The 15,607-nt window shown below is 45.1% G+C and overlaps 1 protein-coding gene across 1 annotated transcript in view; it reads left to right on the forward strand.

Moving 5' to 3' along the window:
• Positions 1-15,607, forward strand: part of LOC109883809 (talin-2) — a 104,092-nt gene that overhangs the window by 84,662 nt on the left and 3,823 nt on the right. The window contains exons 28-45 of the mRNA XM_031815035.1: positions 383-591; positions 3,151-3,270; positions 3,512-3,709; positions 4,908-5,047; positions 5,695-5,788; positions 6,084-6,173; positions 6,365-6,487; positions 6,847-6,990; positions 8,340-8,501; positions 8,594-8,734; positions 8,933-9,114; positions 9,421-9,553; positions 9,842-9,943; positions 10,094-10,264; positions 12,515-12,661; positions 13,261-13,362; positions 14,100-14,219; positions 14,457-14,603. Of these exons, the coding sequence (XP_031670895.1) occupies positions 383-591; positions 3,151-3,270; positions 3,512-3,709; positions 4,908-5,047; positions 5,695-5,788; positions 6,084-6,173; positions 6,365-6,487; positions 6,847-6,990; positions 8,340-8,501; positions 8,594-8,734; positions 8,933-9,114; positions 9,421-9,553; positions 9,842-9,943; positions 10,094-10,264; positions 12,515-12,661; positions 13,261-13,362; positions 14,100-14,219; positions 14,457-14,603 (2,525 nt within the window). The remainder of the gene's footprint in view (positions 1-382; positions 592-3,150; positions 3,271-3,511; positions 3,710-4,907; positions 5,048-5,694; positions 5,789-6,083; positions 6,174-6,364; positions 6,488-6,846; positions 6,991-8,339; positions 8,502-8,593; positions 8,735-8,932; positions 9,115-9,420; positions 9,554-9,841; positions 9,944-10,093; positions 10,265-12,514; positions 12,662-13,260; positions 13,363-14,099; positions 14,220-14,456; positions 14,604-15,607) is intronic.

Raw genomic sequence — 15,607 nt, forward strand, 5'->3', positions numbered from 1 at the left:
GTAACTATAACGTGGCATTATACACGGGTACCAGTACAGAGTCGAGGTACGAGTTGGTACAAAGAGGGTCAATGCAGATAGTCTGGGTAGTTATTTGGTTAACTATTTAGTGGTCTAATGGCTTGGGAGTAGAATCTGTTCGGGGTCCTGTTGGTTACAGACTTGGTGCATCGGTACTGCTTGCCGCGCGGCAGTGGAGCGGGAGCTTGCCGCGCGGCAGTGGAGCGGGAGCTTGCCGCGCGGCAGTGGAGCGGGAGCTTGCCGCGCGGCAGTGGAGCGGGAGCTTGCCGCGCGGCAGTGGAGCGCTACTTCTGCTACTTCCTTAATAACTCTTATTTGTAGCATTCCAAACCCTACTCACCATTTTTATATTTACCTCCAGGGTTAGCAGCCAGAGAGACAGCCCAGGCCCTGAAGACTCTAGCCCAGGCAGCGCGGGGCGTGGCAGCCTCTACCACCAACCCTCAGGCAGCGGCGTCCATGTTGGATTCAGCCTGTGATGTTATGGAAGGTTCGGCCATGTTGATCCATGAGGCCAAGCAGGCCCTGGTCTCTCCTGGTGACTCAGAGAGCCAGCAGAGGCTAGCCCAGGTGAGTAGGGGACTTCAGTACAATAACGTGCAGAGCCGTATAGGGATGAAGCTACTCTATATCTCTATAAAAGGCTTGAAGTCAGAAGTTTACATACACTTAGGTTGGAGTCATTAAAACTAGTTTTTCAACCACTCCACAAATTTCTTGTTAACAAACTGTAGTTTTGATAAGTCGGTTAGGACATCTACTTTGTGCATGACACAAGTAATTTTTCCAACAATTGTTTACAGACAGATTATTTAACTTATAATTCACGGTATCACAATTCCAGTGGGTCAGAAGTTTACATACACTAAGTTGACTGTGCCTTTAAACAGCTTGGAAAATTCCAGAAAATATTTTCATGGCTTTAGAAGCTTGACATTATTTGAGTCAATTGGAGGTGTACGTGTGGATGTACTTCAAGGCCTAACTTCAAACTCGGTGCCTTTTTGCTTGACATCATGGGAAAATCAAAAGAAATCACTCAAGACCTCAGAAAAAAATTGTAGAAGTCTGGTTCATCCTTGGGAGCAATAGTACACAAGTATAAACACCATGGGACCACGCAGCCGTCATACCGCTCAGGAAGGAGATGCGTTCTGTCTCTTAGATGAACATACTTTGGTGCGAAAAGTGCAAATAAATCCCAGAACAACAGCAAAGGACCTTGTTAAGATGCTGGAGGAAACAGGTACAAAAGTATCTATATCCACAGTAAAACGAGTCATATATCGACATAACCTGAAAGGCCACTCAGCAAGGAAGAAGCCACTGCTCCAAAACCGCCATTAAAAAAATCCAGACTACGGTTTGCAACTGCACATTGGGACAAAGATTGTACTTTTTGGAGAAATGTCCTCTGGTTGGATGACACAAAAACAGAACTGTTTGGCCATAATGACCATTGTTATGTTTGGAAGAAAGGGGAAGGCTTGCAAGCTGAAGAACACCATCCCAACAGTGAAGCACGGGGGTGGCAGCATGATGTTGTGGGGGTACAAAATAGATGGCATCATGAGGGGGGAAAATTGTGGATATATTGAGGCAACATCTCAAGACATCTGTCAGGAAGTTAAAGCTTGGTCGCAAATGGGACTTCCAAATGGACAATGACAAGCATACTTCCAAAGTTGTGTCAAAATGGCTTAAGGACAACAAAGTCAAGGTATTGTAGTGGCCATCACAAAGCCCTGACCTCAAGAACATAGAACATTTGTGGACAAGGCATGTGTGAGCAAGGATCCTACAAACCTGACTCAGTTACACCAGCTCTGTCAGGAGGAATGGGCCAAAATTCACCCAACTTATTGTGGGAAGCTTGTGGAAGGCGATCCAAACTTTTTTGACCCAAGTTAAACAATTTAAAGGCAATGCTACCAAATACTAAGTGAGTGTATGTAAACTTCTGACCCACTGGGAATGTGATGAAAGAAATAAAAGCTTAAATAAATTCGCTATTATTCTGACATTTCACATTCTTAAAATAAAGTTGTGATCCTAACTGACCTAAGAAAGGGAAATTTTACTAGGATTAAATGTCAGGAATTGTGAAAAACTGAGTTTAAATGTATTTGTCTAAGGTGTATGTAAACTCTGACTTCAGTTGTATTATGGCTCTGCAAACATCCATATTTTCCATCTGTTCAGTATAATTGTCCTCTGTCTCAATGGAGTTGGCTGTGGTTGGTGCTCTTAGACAACCAAAGGACTACTAGAGTTTTAATATCACCACTTTTATTCAGAAAGTCTTGGCTTGTGTTACACTGAAGGTCAAGTGAGAGGCAACTATTTTTATTGTAGAGCTTCCACAGATCACTTCTCACAACTACAGTATCTGGTAGTGAATAATAAAATAAATAACTTTTCATAGACAAATAATAGTTCACATTTTATCAGCCCAGCTGAAGAAAACACTGATCACCTGTCAAACACAGTGAAGTGTTCATCCTCCACCTGCTGTAGCAGGAGATTCACAACTTTAAGCACACATCAATTATTAATGCCTGGTCCTTCCCATATAACCTTCCCACCAGATGATTAAATGATGAATCTACAGATGCTACTGCAGATAAAGGGACAGACTGGACATAGTATTGTGGTGTTTGTTCTGTTCCTTTGCAAATGAGAGAGAAATAGGACCCATTTTACATGGTGTTGAAGATCCCTTTGGTTTTGAATGGAATCCAAGGATAGTCCTTGAATTCCTCTTTGGATGATGATCTCTTTCAAATCTTACCAAATAAAAGGCTTCAATTGTGTGTCTTATCTTTTCAGGTAGTCCTAGTTGTGCATTCAGTAATCCTTTCAGCAGCACAACTCCTGTTCTGTTGCTAGGCCCCACAGGGACACAGACATATTGCTTGGCATATGTTCTGTTGGAAACAGAAGTGCAAATTAGGAACATCAATTACTCCGCTATGCTTCTTGGCTCATTAGCATTTTAAAATTGTGATTGCAGCTCAGCAACATCACTACTGTGGAAAACAACTCAGTTCACGCATGAATGATCACACTTGACACACACGCAGGCTCGCTCACAAACACACACATGCACACCTGTTCTCTCTGCTTCAGGTGGCCAAGGCTGTGTCCCACTCTCTGAATAACTGTGTCAACTGCCTGCCTGGCCAGAAGGATGTGGACATGGCCCTCAGGAGCATTGGAGAGGCCAGCAAGAAACTGCTGGGAGAAACGGTAAGTTCTACACTTCCTTAAGTAAAGGTTACTTTATTGAAAAAACATTCACGTCAAGCCACTGATTACCCCAGAGTTAATCACCTGTTTATTGATTTAAAACTGCCGCTAGGTCAAACACTTGTCAAATGTTTTTAAACCAAACTTACATTTATTGCACCACAACCTAATCACTGACTCGCTATGGCTGTCTTTGTTGTCTCTCTACGTTTTTCTGTCTCTTATCTTTCTCTCTCTGTAGCTCCCTCCATCCACCAGGTCGTTCCAGGAGGCCCAGAGCGAGCTGAACCAGACCGCAGCAGATCTGAACCAATCAGCAGGAGATGTGGTCCACGCCTCCCGCGGCTCCAGCACCCAGCTCGCAGACGCATCTGGGAAGTTCAGAGAAGACTTTGATGACTTCTTGGACGCTGGCATTGAGATGGCTGGGCACACTCAGGTGCAGTCACAGTGGTCTGTCTGTGTGGTACTGAACCTGGAACGTGTTCGTTAGAGTTCCTGGACGCCGGCATTGAAATGGCTGGGCACACTCAGGTGCAGTCACAGTGGTCTGTCTGTGTGGTACTGAACCTGGAACGTGTTTGTTAGGGCACACCACACCATCGCAATGGAAACCATAATGAACCTTTCTTATTGACAAGTTCACATAGTGCCTCCCCGTTCCATGCAGTTTTGTTTTGTGCCTAATGAACACAAACGAGGGACCATACTGGATTTGACTGTTTTAGTGTGACTAATTTATTTACATAAGCCTCTTCATCACCTTTTGGACATAAGAACCAACTGTTTAATTTATCAAAGCTGATATGATGGAAAATAGAGGGGGAAAAGTTGACCAATTGGCCTCAAAAGTCATAGCTTGGCCAACAATCAGTCTATCTATTTGTTGATGAACTTTCCTTATAGATACGGAATATTTAATTTAATTGCCTCAGAGCGGTGGTCTGTTAAATTTAGTCTAAATAAGATGACAGTTGAAGGTCTTTTCCGGGCTGCCTTGCTGATAAGGAAGGAGGAAATCTTAGTGGCATGACACTGATTACCAAATCAGACCCAGGTGACTGCAGGAACTGCCAGCAGCAGAGTTGGAACCAGAGAGTCTATGTTTAGAACAGAGTTTGAGGGGAACAATATACATGTTAAGCATGGTGCAGCTAGAAAACAGCCCACACACCATTCTCCTTTTCATCTGACTGATGGATAGGAGGACCAGGGATAGTCAGTTGCACAGGGCTCCCGACTGGTGCAGCGGTCTAAGGCACTGCATCTTAGTGCTAGAAGCGTCACTACAGACCCTGGTTCGATTCCATGCTGTATCACAACCGGCTGGGATTGGGAGTCCCATAGGGCGGCGCACAATTGGCCCGGGTTTGGCCATTGTAGGCCGTCCATTGTAAATATGAATTTGTTCTTAACTGGCTTACCTAGTTAAATAAAGGTTACATTCAGCGTTGATTAGCACTATATAGCTGTGTCATCGCTCTGAGGGGATCACTTACGAGGCAGATTTGGGTTCATTTAGACTCTAAATGACTTGCAACATTTCATGCCCTTTCTGTAAGACTTTTGTATATGATTGATTTACAACTAGTGTTTATGACTTGTAATAACTGGTGATTCTGCTGTGGATGTTGTAGAGGAAAGATGAGCAGATCCAGGTGATAGGTAACCTGAAGAACATCTCCATGGCTTCCAGCAAGCTGCTCCTGGCAGCCAAGTCTCTGTCTGTAGACCCTGGGGCAGCTAACGCCAAGAACCTTCTGGCTGCTGCTGCAAGGTACCTACCATACACTGCCCTCTATGTGGGCTCTCACAATACCACACCTGTTGATTGGTTATTTATTATGTCTTGTTGGATTTAGAACAGGAGATTTTCCACCCACTTCATTCCAGTTTTGCAATGTGTTACAATACGCTTATGCCAGGGCCAAAGCAATGGGAGGTTCCACTGTGCCGTAGGAAGGTACCAGGCTTTTGATGTGACACACATGCACTTCTCAATCTCACACCTCCAGTGTAGCTTCACTTCACAGCAGAAATGTCCTCCTAGGTGGTAGATGAAGTGCTGTCTCCCTTCAGGCTTGTAGAGGCTGTTAATTCCCTGTCTGGTAATTGGAAGGTTAAGAGGGAGGTGTGTGACTGAAATGTCTGACTGGCTCACTGAATCCTGCTGGAATTCTGCTGAAAAAAAGAGAGAGGGGGGGGGGGCCAGAGGGAGGAGGGGGGGGGGGGGGGGACCAGAGGGACCCAAAGCACGATATTAGATTTGGAACCAATGGAGCCTGGGACCTTGTGTTTGTGTAATGGAGCTGAACGCTGGTCTAAGTGCCTCTCATTTTGAACCTCTTTCGGTCTCTCTCTCTCGGGCTCTCTCACTTGGGCTCTCCCCTGTCTCACTCCTCTCTCTCCCATCCTGTGTTTCAGAGCAGTGACAGAGAGCATTAACCAGCTAATCACACTGGCCACACAGCAGGCCCCGGGACAGAAGGAGTGTGACAATGCCCTACGAGAGCTGGAGGTACCATCAGCATCAATAGCTTACATCAATAACATGAGCTTTACTGATAACAGCTGCAGTCATAGTGGTGGTAGCAGGAGTGTTAGTTGAAGCAGTAATGGTGTTAGTAAATGCAGTGTCATCTGTAGCAGCGTCATTAAAGTGGGTTATGTTAAATGTATAGATTATGGGAGTGCTCTAGGAGAATGTTTTCATGTTGCTCATTTAAGTTGTATCTATAATGGGTTCCTTTGGTTTCAGTTAAATTAGCAAGTTCCCTTGTAGATGTTAAGAGATGTTTTCCCTCTCCCCTCAGGCGGTGAAAGGAATGTTAGCCAACCCCAACGAGCCAGTCAGCAACCTCTCCTACTTCCACTGCATCGAGAGCGTCATGGAGAACTCCAAGGTAGGGAGGGCCATGACCCTGAGTGCTGCTGAAAGAGCAAGCATAACCACAACCTCCAGACAGATGGAAACGAGTAGAGAAGGAGAGATGGGAGGGAGAGCAGAGAGAGAGCGGTGACCTGCCTGGCTGAGGAATGCTACAGCTTAATCCCTCCCTTCTGCTCTTGTCCTCTGTTCCCCCTCTTCTTTCAGGTCCTGGGAGAGTCCATGGCTGGCATTTCTCAGAACTGTAAAACCGGGGATGTGCCAGCGTTTGGGGGCTGTGTGGGACTGGCCTCCAAGGCCCTGTGTGGGCTCACTGAGGCTGCAGGACAGGTTAGGACATGCTACGAAGTACCTGCTCTGGACCTACCAGACATACTGTGTGTCATACTGTGTGAATATGTGAGCACCCTGTGTGTGCTCTGCTTGAGCTAGTGTTGTGCTAGTGTAGAAAGAGAGTAGTGTGGACTTCTGTTTTTCCACCACTGACCATTTCTGGGTTTCCCCTTACTACATCAATATACCACACATGAGTAAAGCTCTGTCCATCTGTGTGTCGACCAGATGCTGTGCTCAGTAAAAAGCTGCTATTTAAGCTGCTAACATTGTAGCCTACCTGTTTTCTGCTACTATGAGAGCCACGTCTTTTTCTACAGTATGTTGAAGTCTCTCCTCCTGTCCTCTCTCCTCAGGCCTCCTACCTGGTGGGCGTGTCTGACCCCAACAGTCAGGCAGGGCATCAGGGGTTGGTCGACGCCATCCAGTTTGCACGAGCCAATCAGGCGATCCAGATGGCCTGTCAGAACCTGGTGGATCCGGACAGCAGCCCCTCACAGGTCAGTTGGGACATAATAACACAGGTTTGTTTGGTTTTATTTGTTTACTAACTAGTCACCTTGGGTTGATTTGAAGAGCCCTCACAGTTTAACAGGACTTAGTGTTTTTTCAAAGACCCAATCTAAAGCCTACTATTATTGCACCTTACAGGAACTTTAATTGATTGGATTTATAAATCACTCAGTGCTTTATAACACAAAGGGGGAAACTCCACCTCATCTTTATGGATTATGAATATAACCTATACAGTTGCTAATAATTAATACATATGTTGTTTGAACAATAACTAATAGATGCACTTTTCTAAGTTTAACTTATGAAGTGAAGAGTCTCGTAGTCTAACAGATACAGTTGAAGTCAGAAGTTTACATACACCTTAGCCAAATACATTTAAACTCCGTTTTTCACAATTCCTGACATTTAATCCTCATAAAACGTCCCTGTCTTAGGTCAGTTAGGATCACCACTTTATTTTAAGAATGTGAAATGTCAGAATAATAGTAGAGAATTTATTTCAGCTTTTTTCTTTCATCACATTCCCAGTGGGTCAGAAGTTTACATACAGTCAATTAGTATTTGGTAGCATTGCCTTTAAATTGTTTAACTTGGGTCAAACAGTTCAGATAGTCTTCCACAAGCTTCCCACAATAAGTTGTGTGAATTTTGGCCCATTCCTCCTGACAGAGCTGGTGTAACTGAGTCTGGTTTGTAGGCCTCCTTGCTCACACACCCTTTTTCAGTTCTGTCCACAAATGTTCTATGTGATTGAGGCAGGGCTTTGTGATGGCCACTCCAATACCTTGCCTTTGTTGTCCTTAAGCCATTTTGCCACAACTTTGGAAGTATCTTTGGGGTCATCGTCCATTTGGAGGACCCATTTGCAACCAAGCTTTAACTTCCTGACAGATGTCTTGAGAATATATCCACAATTTTCCTCCCTCGTGATGCCATATATTTTGTGAAGTACACCAGTCCCTCCTGCAACAAAGCACCCCCACAACATGATTCTGCCACCCTCGTGCTTCACATTTGGGATGGTGTTCTTCAGCTTGCAAGCCACCCCCTTTTTCCTCCAAACATAATGATGGTCATTCTGGCCAAACAGTTCTATTTTTGTTTCATCAGACCAGAGGACATTTCTGTTTATGAGCCGTCAGCTGTTCCCTCTGTCATGTTTATCTCTTGTCATCTACTTTCGAAAAATCCTGAGCTGCTGATTTGTTTGTTGTTATCCTTCATCTGACGTGTTATGGTTCATCTGTCTCGACATCCAGGTTGCCTCCCACCACGTACCAACGTTCCCATTTAGGGTATGTCTTTCTGAGACTGTTATGGTGGGTGTTTTCAGGTGCTGTCGTCTGCCACCATCGTAGCAAAGCACACATCAGCTCTTTGCAACGCCTGCCGCCTGGCCTCCTCCAAGACAGCCAACCCCACAGCCAAGAGACACTTTGTCCAGTCTGCCAAGGAGGTGGCCAACAGCACAGCCAACCTGGTCAAAACTATAAAGGTAAGACTGCCGACTCCAATTAGGTTTTTTTACTGATAGACTGGCCCATTACGTGTATATTGACCTGTGTTTCTCCATTTCTTTCCCTCCAGGCTCTGGATGGTGATTTCTCTCAGGAGAATAGGAACACGTGTCTGGTGGCCACAGCTCCACTCATAGAGGCTGTTGAGAACCTCACAGCGTTTGCGTCTAATCCAGAGTTCGCCAGCATCCCTGCTCAGATCAGCAATGAGGTACAACTACACACTTCTGGCCATTTCTAAACATGGTGCTCCGTTCAACTTGTGTGAAAGTTTAAACTTTATTTAGAACTCTGAGACCAACTGTGATGACATTGTGGGTGTAGAAAACATTTACAGTTTACAGTTTATTTACAGTTTATTTTTCATGGTTGTCATGGAGATGCTCATCTTTCGTTTGTTTATGTGCAGGGCTCTGCCGCTCAGGAGCCCATCCTCCAATCAGCTCGCTCTATGCTGGACAGCTCCACCCACCTGCTGAAGACTGCACGTTCACTGGTTATTAACCCCAAAGACCCACCCACCTGGTCGGTCCTGGCTGGCCACTCTCGGACTGTGTCCGACTCCATCAAAGGTCTCATCACGGCCATCAGGTTAGCACAGTGACAGCACTGCACCTCTTACTGGCCTGGACATGGACAACTGTTATAACTCATTAAGTTGTGATAAGCAGTTATAATAACCTTCAGAGATTGGACAAGACCATGATGTTCATCCTTGATCTCTGATTGGCTGATTTGACTCAAGGCTGTTGATCGGCTTACTCATGGTTTGTTAGAATTCACCATCTCTCCAGATCTCTCTGATCCTGTTGGATGCCTGCTAGCTGACAAAGATAAACATGCTCTTTATATTTATTTCATCCTCTTTCCCTCTCTTTCGCTCTCTCCGCCTCTCAGGGACAAGGCTCCAGGCCAGAGGGAGTGTGACTACTCCATAGATAACATCAACAGATGTATCCGGAACATTGAGCAGGCCTCGCTAGCCGCAGTCAGCCAGAACCTGGCCAGCAGGGATGACATCTCACTGGAGGTAGTGATCGTTAATGAGACACTACGCTCTGCTGCCCCACAGGCACCCCCCCATCTCTCATTCAAACTCTCTATCCATCCTTCTCTCCCTTTACCCATCTCTCTCAATCTCTCTGTCCGTTAGTGGGCTACAGATCTTTGATCAGGTCTACTGCTAATTAAGACCAACTTCCATTTGAAATAAGTTAAAAGCAGTTTGGACAGGGAGCGTTAGAATTGCCACAGAACCACAACATGCCTTGCATAATGACCAATGTTGAAATTATTTTACTCTGATCAATCACATCAGGCCTTGCAAGAGCAGCTGACGTCCACAGTGCAAGAGATTGGATACCTAATCAACCCAATATCTACAGCCGCCAGAGGGGAAGCTGCCCAACTAGGACACAAGGTAACTAGTGGCAGCATCATCACTGTTACCAATACTAGGTCTATATCACCTGTCAGGTGCAGTCAATAGCTGCGTTCCAGGTTTTTTAAATGTTATGATGATCTGGAACGCAACTATAATCAGACTGACACATTAACCTTTCCATCCCAGGTGACCCAGCTGGCGGGCTACTTTGAGCCTCTGATCAGGGCGTCGGTGGGCGTGGCGTCCAAGCTGCAGGACCACCAGCAGCAGATGACCTTCCTGGACCAGACTAAGACCCTGGCAGAGTCCGCCCTGCAGATGATCTACGCAGCCAAGGAGGGAGGAGGAAACCCCAAGGTATGGAACAATATGGGCGATAGGGCCAAAATATCATGTCACAATATTTTTCTAATTTATGTCAGTATTTGACGGTATTTTGAAGTAACTGAATAATACAAGTTCTAAACCTGTTTTATGAGTAGTGCATGCCCCTGGGATGGCAAAAATGAATTATAAGTGTTTTTAATGGGCTTTTTCCATAATATTTGTTTTCTACTCAACTAGGACAAAACCGACAGTGAAGTAATCCAACTTTCCATGTATTTACACTGTATCAGCATATCGTCATAGACCGTATTGTAAAAATCCATACGGGTATGTGGATCCATACCTTGAAATAGGATGTATGGCCCAACCCTGCCCCAGGGTGAACCCTCATACTTTAACAGGACTTTGGGTCTTTGAAAAAACACTATCTAAAGCCTACTATTATTGAACCTTACAGGAACTTTACTTGATTGGATTTATAAATCACTCAAAGTGCTTTTTAACACAAGGGGGAAACTCCACCTCATCTTTATGGATTATGAATATAACCTATACAGTTGCTAATAATTAATACATATGTTGTTTGAACAATAACTAATAGATGCACTTTTCTAAGTTTAACTTATGAAGTGAAGAGTCTCGTAGTCTAACAGATACAGTTGAAGTCAGAAGTTTACATACACCTTAGCCAAATACATTTAAACTCCGTTTTTCACAATTCCTGACATTTAATCCTCATAAAACGTCCCTGTCTTAGGTCAGTTAGGATCACCACTTTATTTTAAGAATGTGAAATGTCAGAATAATAGTAGAGAATTTCTTTCTTTCATCACATTCTCAGTGGGTCAGAAGTTTACATACTAATTGAGTGTATTTGGTAGCATTGCCTTTAAATTGTTTAACTTGGGTCAAAAAAGTTTGGATAGCCTTCCACAAGCTTCCCACAATAAGTCGTGTGAATTTTGGCCCATTTCTTCTGACAGAGCTGGTGTAACAGAGTCAGGTTTGTAGGCCTCCTTGATTGCACATGCTTTTTCAGTTCTGTCCACAAATGTTCCATGTGATTGAGGTCAGGGCTTTGTGATGGCCACTCCAATACCTTGACTTTGTTGTCCTTAAGCCATTTTGCCACAACTTTGGAAGTATCTTTGGGGTCATCGTCCATTTGGAAGACCCATTTGCAACCAAGCTTTAACTTCCTGACAGATGTCTTGAGATGTTGCTTCAATATATCCACAATTTTCCTCCCTCATGATGCCATCTATTTTGTGAAGTACACCAGTCCCTCCTGCAACAAAGCACCCCCACAACATGATTCTGCCACCCTCGTGCTTCACGGTTGGGATGGTGTTCTTCAGCTTGCAAGCCACCCCCTTTTTCCTCCAAACATAATGATGGTCATTATGGCCAGACAGTTCTATTTTTGTTTCATCAGACCAGAGGACATTTCTCCAAAAAGTACGATCTTTGTCCCCATGTGCAGTTGCAAACCGTAGTCTGGCTTTTTTATGGCGGTTTTGGAGCAGTGGCTTCTTCCTTGCTGAGCGGCCTTTCAGGTTATGTCGATACAGGACTCGTTTTACTGTGGATATAGATACTTTGTACCCATTTCCTCTAGCATCTTCACATGGTCCTTTGCTGTTGTTCTGCTATTGATTTGCACTTTTCACACCAAAGTACGTTCATCTCTAGGAGACAGAACGCATCTCCTTCCAGCGTGGTCCCATGGTGTTTATACTTGTGTACTATTGTTTGTACAGATGAACGTGGTACCTTCAGGCATTTGGAAATTGCTCCCAAGGATGAACCAGACTTGTGGAGGTCTACAATTTTTTCCTGAGGTCTTGGTTGATTTCTTTAGATTTTCCCATGATGACAAGCAAAGAGGCACTGAGTTTGAAGGTAGGCCTTGAAATACATCCACAGGTACACCTCCAATTGACTCAAATAATGTCAATTAGCCTTTCAGAAGCTTCTAAAGCAATGACATAATTTTCTGGATTCTTCCATGCTGTTTAAAGGCACAATCAACTTAGTGTATGTAAACTTCTGACCCACTGGAATTGTGATACAGTGAATTATAAGTGAAATAATCTGTCTGTAAACAATTGTTGGAAAAATGACTTGTCATGCACAAAGTAGATGTCCTAACCAACTTGTCAAAACTACAGTTTGTTAACAAGAAATTTGTGGAGTGGTTGAAAAATGAGTTTTAATTACACCAACATAAGTGTACGTAAACTTCAGACTTCAACTGTATGTATCTCTGTCTGTATGAAGGCGTCCCATACGCATGATGCCATAGCTGAGGCTGCTCAGCTGATGAGGGAGGCGGTGGATGACATCATGGTGACCCTGAACGAGGCCGCCAGCGAAGGGGGTATGGTGGGCGCCATGGTGGACTCCATTGCTGAGGCCATGGGAAGGGTGAGTGGGTGTGACGGGGGGCAGGATGAGTGGGGTGTGGGGAGCAGGTGGATTCCATTGAGGCCATGGGCAGGCTGAGTGGGGGTGATGGGGGGCAGGATGAGTGGGGTGTGGGGAGCATGGTGGATTCCATTGAGGCCATGGGCAGGCTGAGTGGGGGTGATGGGGGGCAGGATGAGTGGGGTGTGGGGGCATAGTGGATTCCATTGAGGCCATGGGCAGGTTTAGTGGGGGTGACGGGGGGCAGGATGAGTGGGGTGTGGGGGCATAGTGGATTCCATTGAGGCCATGGGCAGGTTTAGTGGGGGTGACGGGGGGCAGGATGAGTGGGGTGTGGGGAGCATGGTGGATTCCATTGAGGCCGTGGGGGTGACTGGGTGCAGGATGAGTGGGGTGTGGGGGGCATTGTGGATTCCATTGAGGCCATGGGCTTAAGGGTTGTATGTTTGGTTGAATAAGGTTTGGTTTTTAGTTAGAATAAGGTTTTGTATGTTTGGTTGTTTTTTTGGGGGGGGTTAGAATGTTATTTATTTTTTCACGTTTGAATGAGGGTTTATTTTTGGTTGAGTAAAGGATTTTCTATGTTTGTTTCCTCTCAGCTGGACGAGGGGACCTCTCCTGAACCAGAAGGATCGTTTGTAGACTACCAGACTACCATGGTGAAATACTCCAAGGCCATTGCGGTCACCGCCCAGGAAATGGTAAATTACATTCAGATGGAAATACCGATTTATTTTTGTTTAACAATTTATCTCTAGAGCGATCAATCAATATAATTGTATTTATAAAGCCCTCTTTATGACAACATTTGTCACAAAGTGCTTTGCGGTAACATAGCCAACATTCGTCACAAAGTGCTTTGCGGGTAACATAGCCAACATTTGTCACAAAGTGCTTTGCGGGTAACATAGCCAACATTTGTCACAAAGTGCTTTGCGGGTAACATAGCCAACATTTGTCACAAAGTGCTTTGCGGGTAACATAGCCAACATTTGTCACAAAGTGCTTTGCGGGTAACATAGCCAACATTTGTCACAAAGTGCTTTGCGGGTAACATAGCCAACATTTGTCACAAAGTGCTTTGCGGGTAACATAGCCAACATTTGTCACAAAGTGCTTTGCGGGTAACATAGCCAACATTTGTCACAAAGTGCTTTGCGGGTAACATAGCCAACATTTGTCACAAAGTGCTTTGCGGGTAACATAGCCAACATTTGTCACAAAGTGCTTTGCGGGTAACATAGCCAACATTCGTTGAAAGAATTATCCAAACGTCTTGTTTCAGGACTCAACCCCCACCTCAACCCTTTTTCTTCCTGTGGACCACAAGTCATCCACAAACGTCCTCCAGCAGGCTCTGTGTTGTATAGTTTTCTCTATTCCTTTCAAGGATTCACGAAGTCTGGTGTTAATGTTGACTGGTCTTTCTGTCCTCTAGATGACCAAGTCTGTGACGTGTCCAGAGGAGCTGGGGGGTCTGGCCTCTCGGGTGACCACAGACTACAGCCAGCTGGCCCTGCAGGGACGTCTGGCCGCGCACACTGCAGAACCCCAGGAGGTATCCAACCACTACAGTCAATCCCATCCATCTATCCACCCATTTCTATTGTCCCAATTTGACTACTATGTCACTCTAATCTGCTTTCTACTCAACAAATCTGGTACCAGATAACCTGGATTCAAATGTACAACCAGAGAGTTTAATTAAATCTTTATTTTGTCACCTTATTAGGTTAGCATGAAGTTATTGCTTGGGTTGATTGGTGTCTTCTATGCTGGTTCTGTCTCCCTCCAGATTGGTTTCCAGATCAAGGCTGGTGTCCAGGAGCTGGGTCACGGCTGTATCTTCCTGGTGCAGAAGGCTGGAGCGCTGCAGATCACCCCCTCAGACAGTTACACCAAGAGAGAGCTCATAGAGTGTGCCCGCACCGTCACAGAGAAGGTACTGTACTGTAGGAGAGGTCTTCCATCCCAATAAGGGGTCACATACCTGGTTTACCATACACCTTCCTTTTCAACTCCCATCAATTCAATAAGTCAATTGGAATTTGAGTTATGAAAATAAATAAGATTTTCGTTTGTTGAATTGAATGTTGATTCATCTCTTGAATTGTAACCTGAAAACTACGACATAATATCTTGGCCTGCCTACAGGGTCCCCATTGCAACTTTAAAGTTGTACTTTAGTTGTAGTACTTTAGGAACTTGTGTGACACCATTCCAGTTGACTTTAAGGCCTCCGGTAGAGCCAGGGTCTCCAGTCAATCCTGTTTAATGATACATGATAAGTATTCCACTGGCACTAAATGAATTCAGTGAGACATGTCAAACAAAGAGCAGTGTTAAGGTAAATATGCCAATATTCTGCTTTGATGTATTCTGTGTTTCTGCTGTTATCACAGATCATCCTCCTAGGAAGGAATGCTTTATGCTTTTCCAAGGACATTGCTGAAGTCTTTGTGTGAATGTGGAAGATTTTTTTGTTGCTCTGCTTTAAATTTCCATGTAGGGAAATGGACAGATATTGTCTCTGTCGCTCTTTCTCTCTGTCTGTATGTCTGTCTGTCTCACTCTCTCTTGTCTGTCGCTCTCTTGTCTGTCGCTCTCTTGTCTGTCGCTCTCTTGTCTGTCGCTCTCTTGTCTGTCGCTCTCTTGTCTGTCGCTCTCTTGTCTGTCGCTCTCTTGTCTGTCGCTCTCTTGTCTGTCGCTCTCTTGTCTGTCGCTCTCTTGTCTGTCGCCTTCTTGTCTGTCGCTCTCTTTGTCCGTCGCTCTCCGTCGTCGCTCTCTCGTCCGTCGCTCTCTCGTCCGTCGCTCTCTCGTCCGTCGCCCTGTCTGTCCTCGCCCTGTCTCGTCGCCCTGTCGTCCGTCGCCCTGTCGTCCGTCGCCCTGTCGTCCGTCGCCCTGTCCTCCGTCGCCCTCGATCGTCCGTCGCCCTTCGTCCGTCGC

Source organism: Oncorhynchus kisutch, linkage group LG3, assembly GCF_002021735.2.
Source record: "Oncorhynchus kisutch isolate 150728-3 linkage group LG3, Okis_V2, whole genome shotgun sequence".
NCBI classification, from domain to species: domain Eukaryota; kingdom Metazoa; phylum Chordata; class Actinopteri; order Salmoniformes; family Salmonidae; genus Oncorhynchus; species Oncorhynchus kisutch.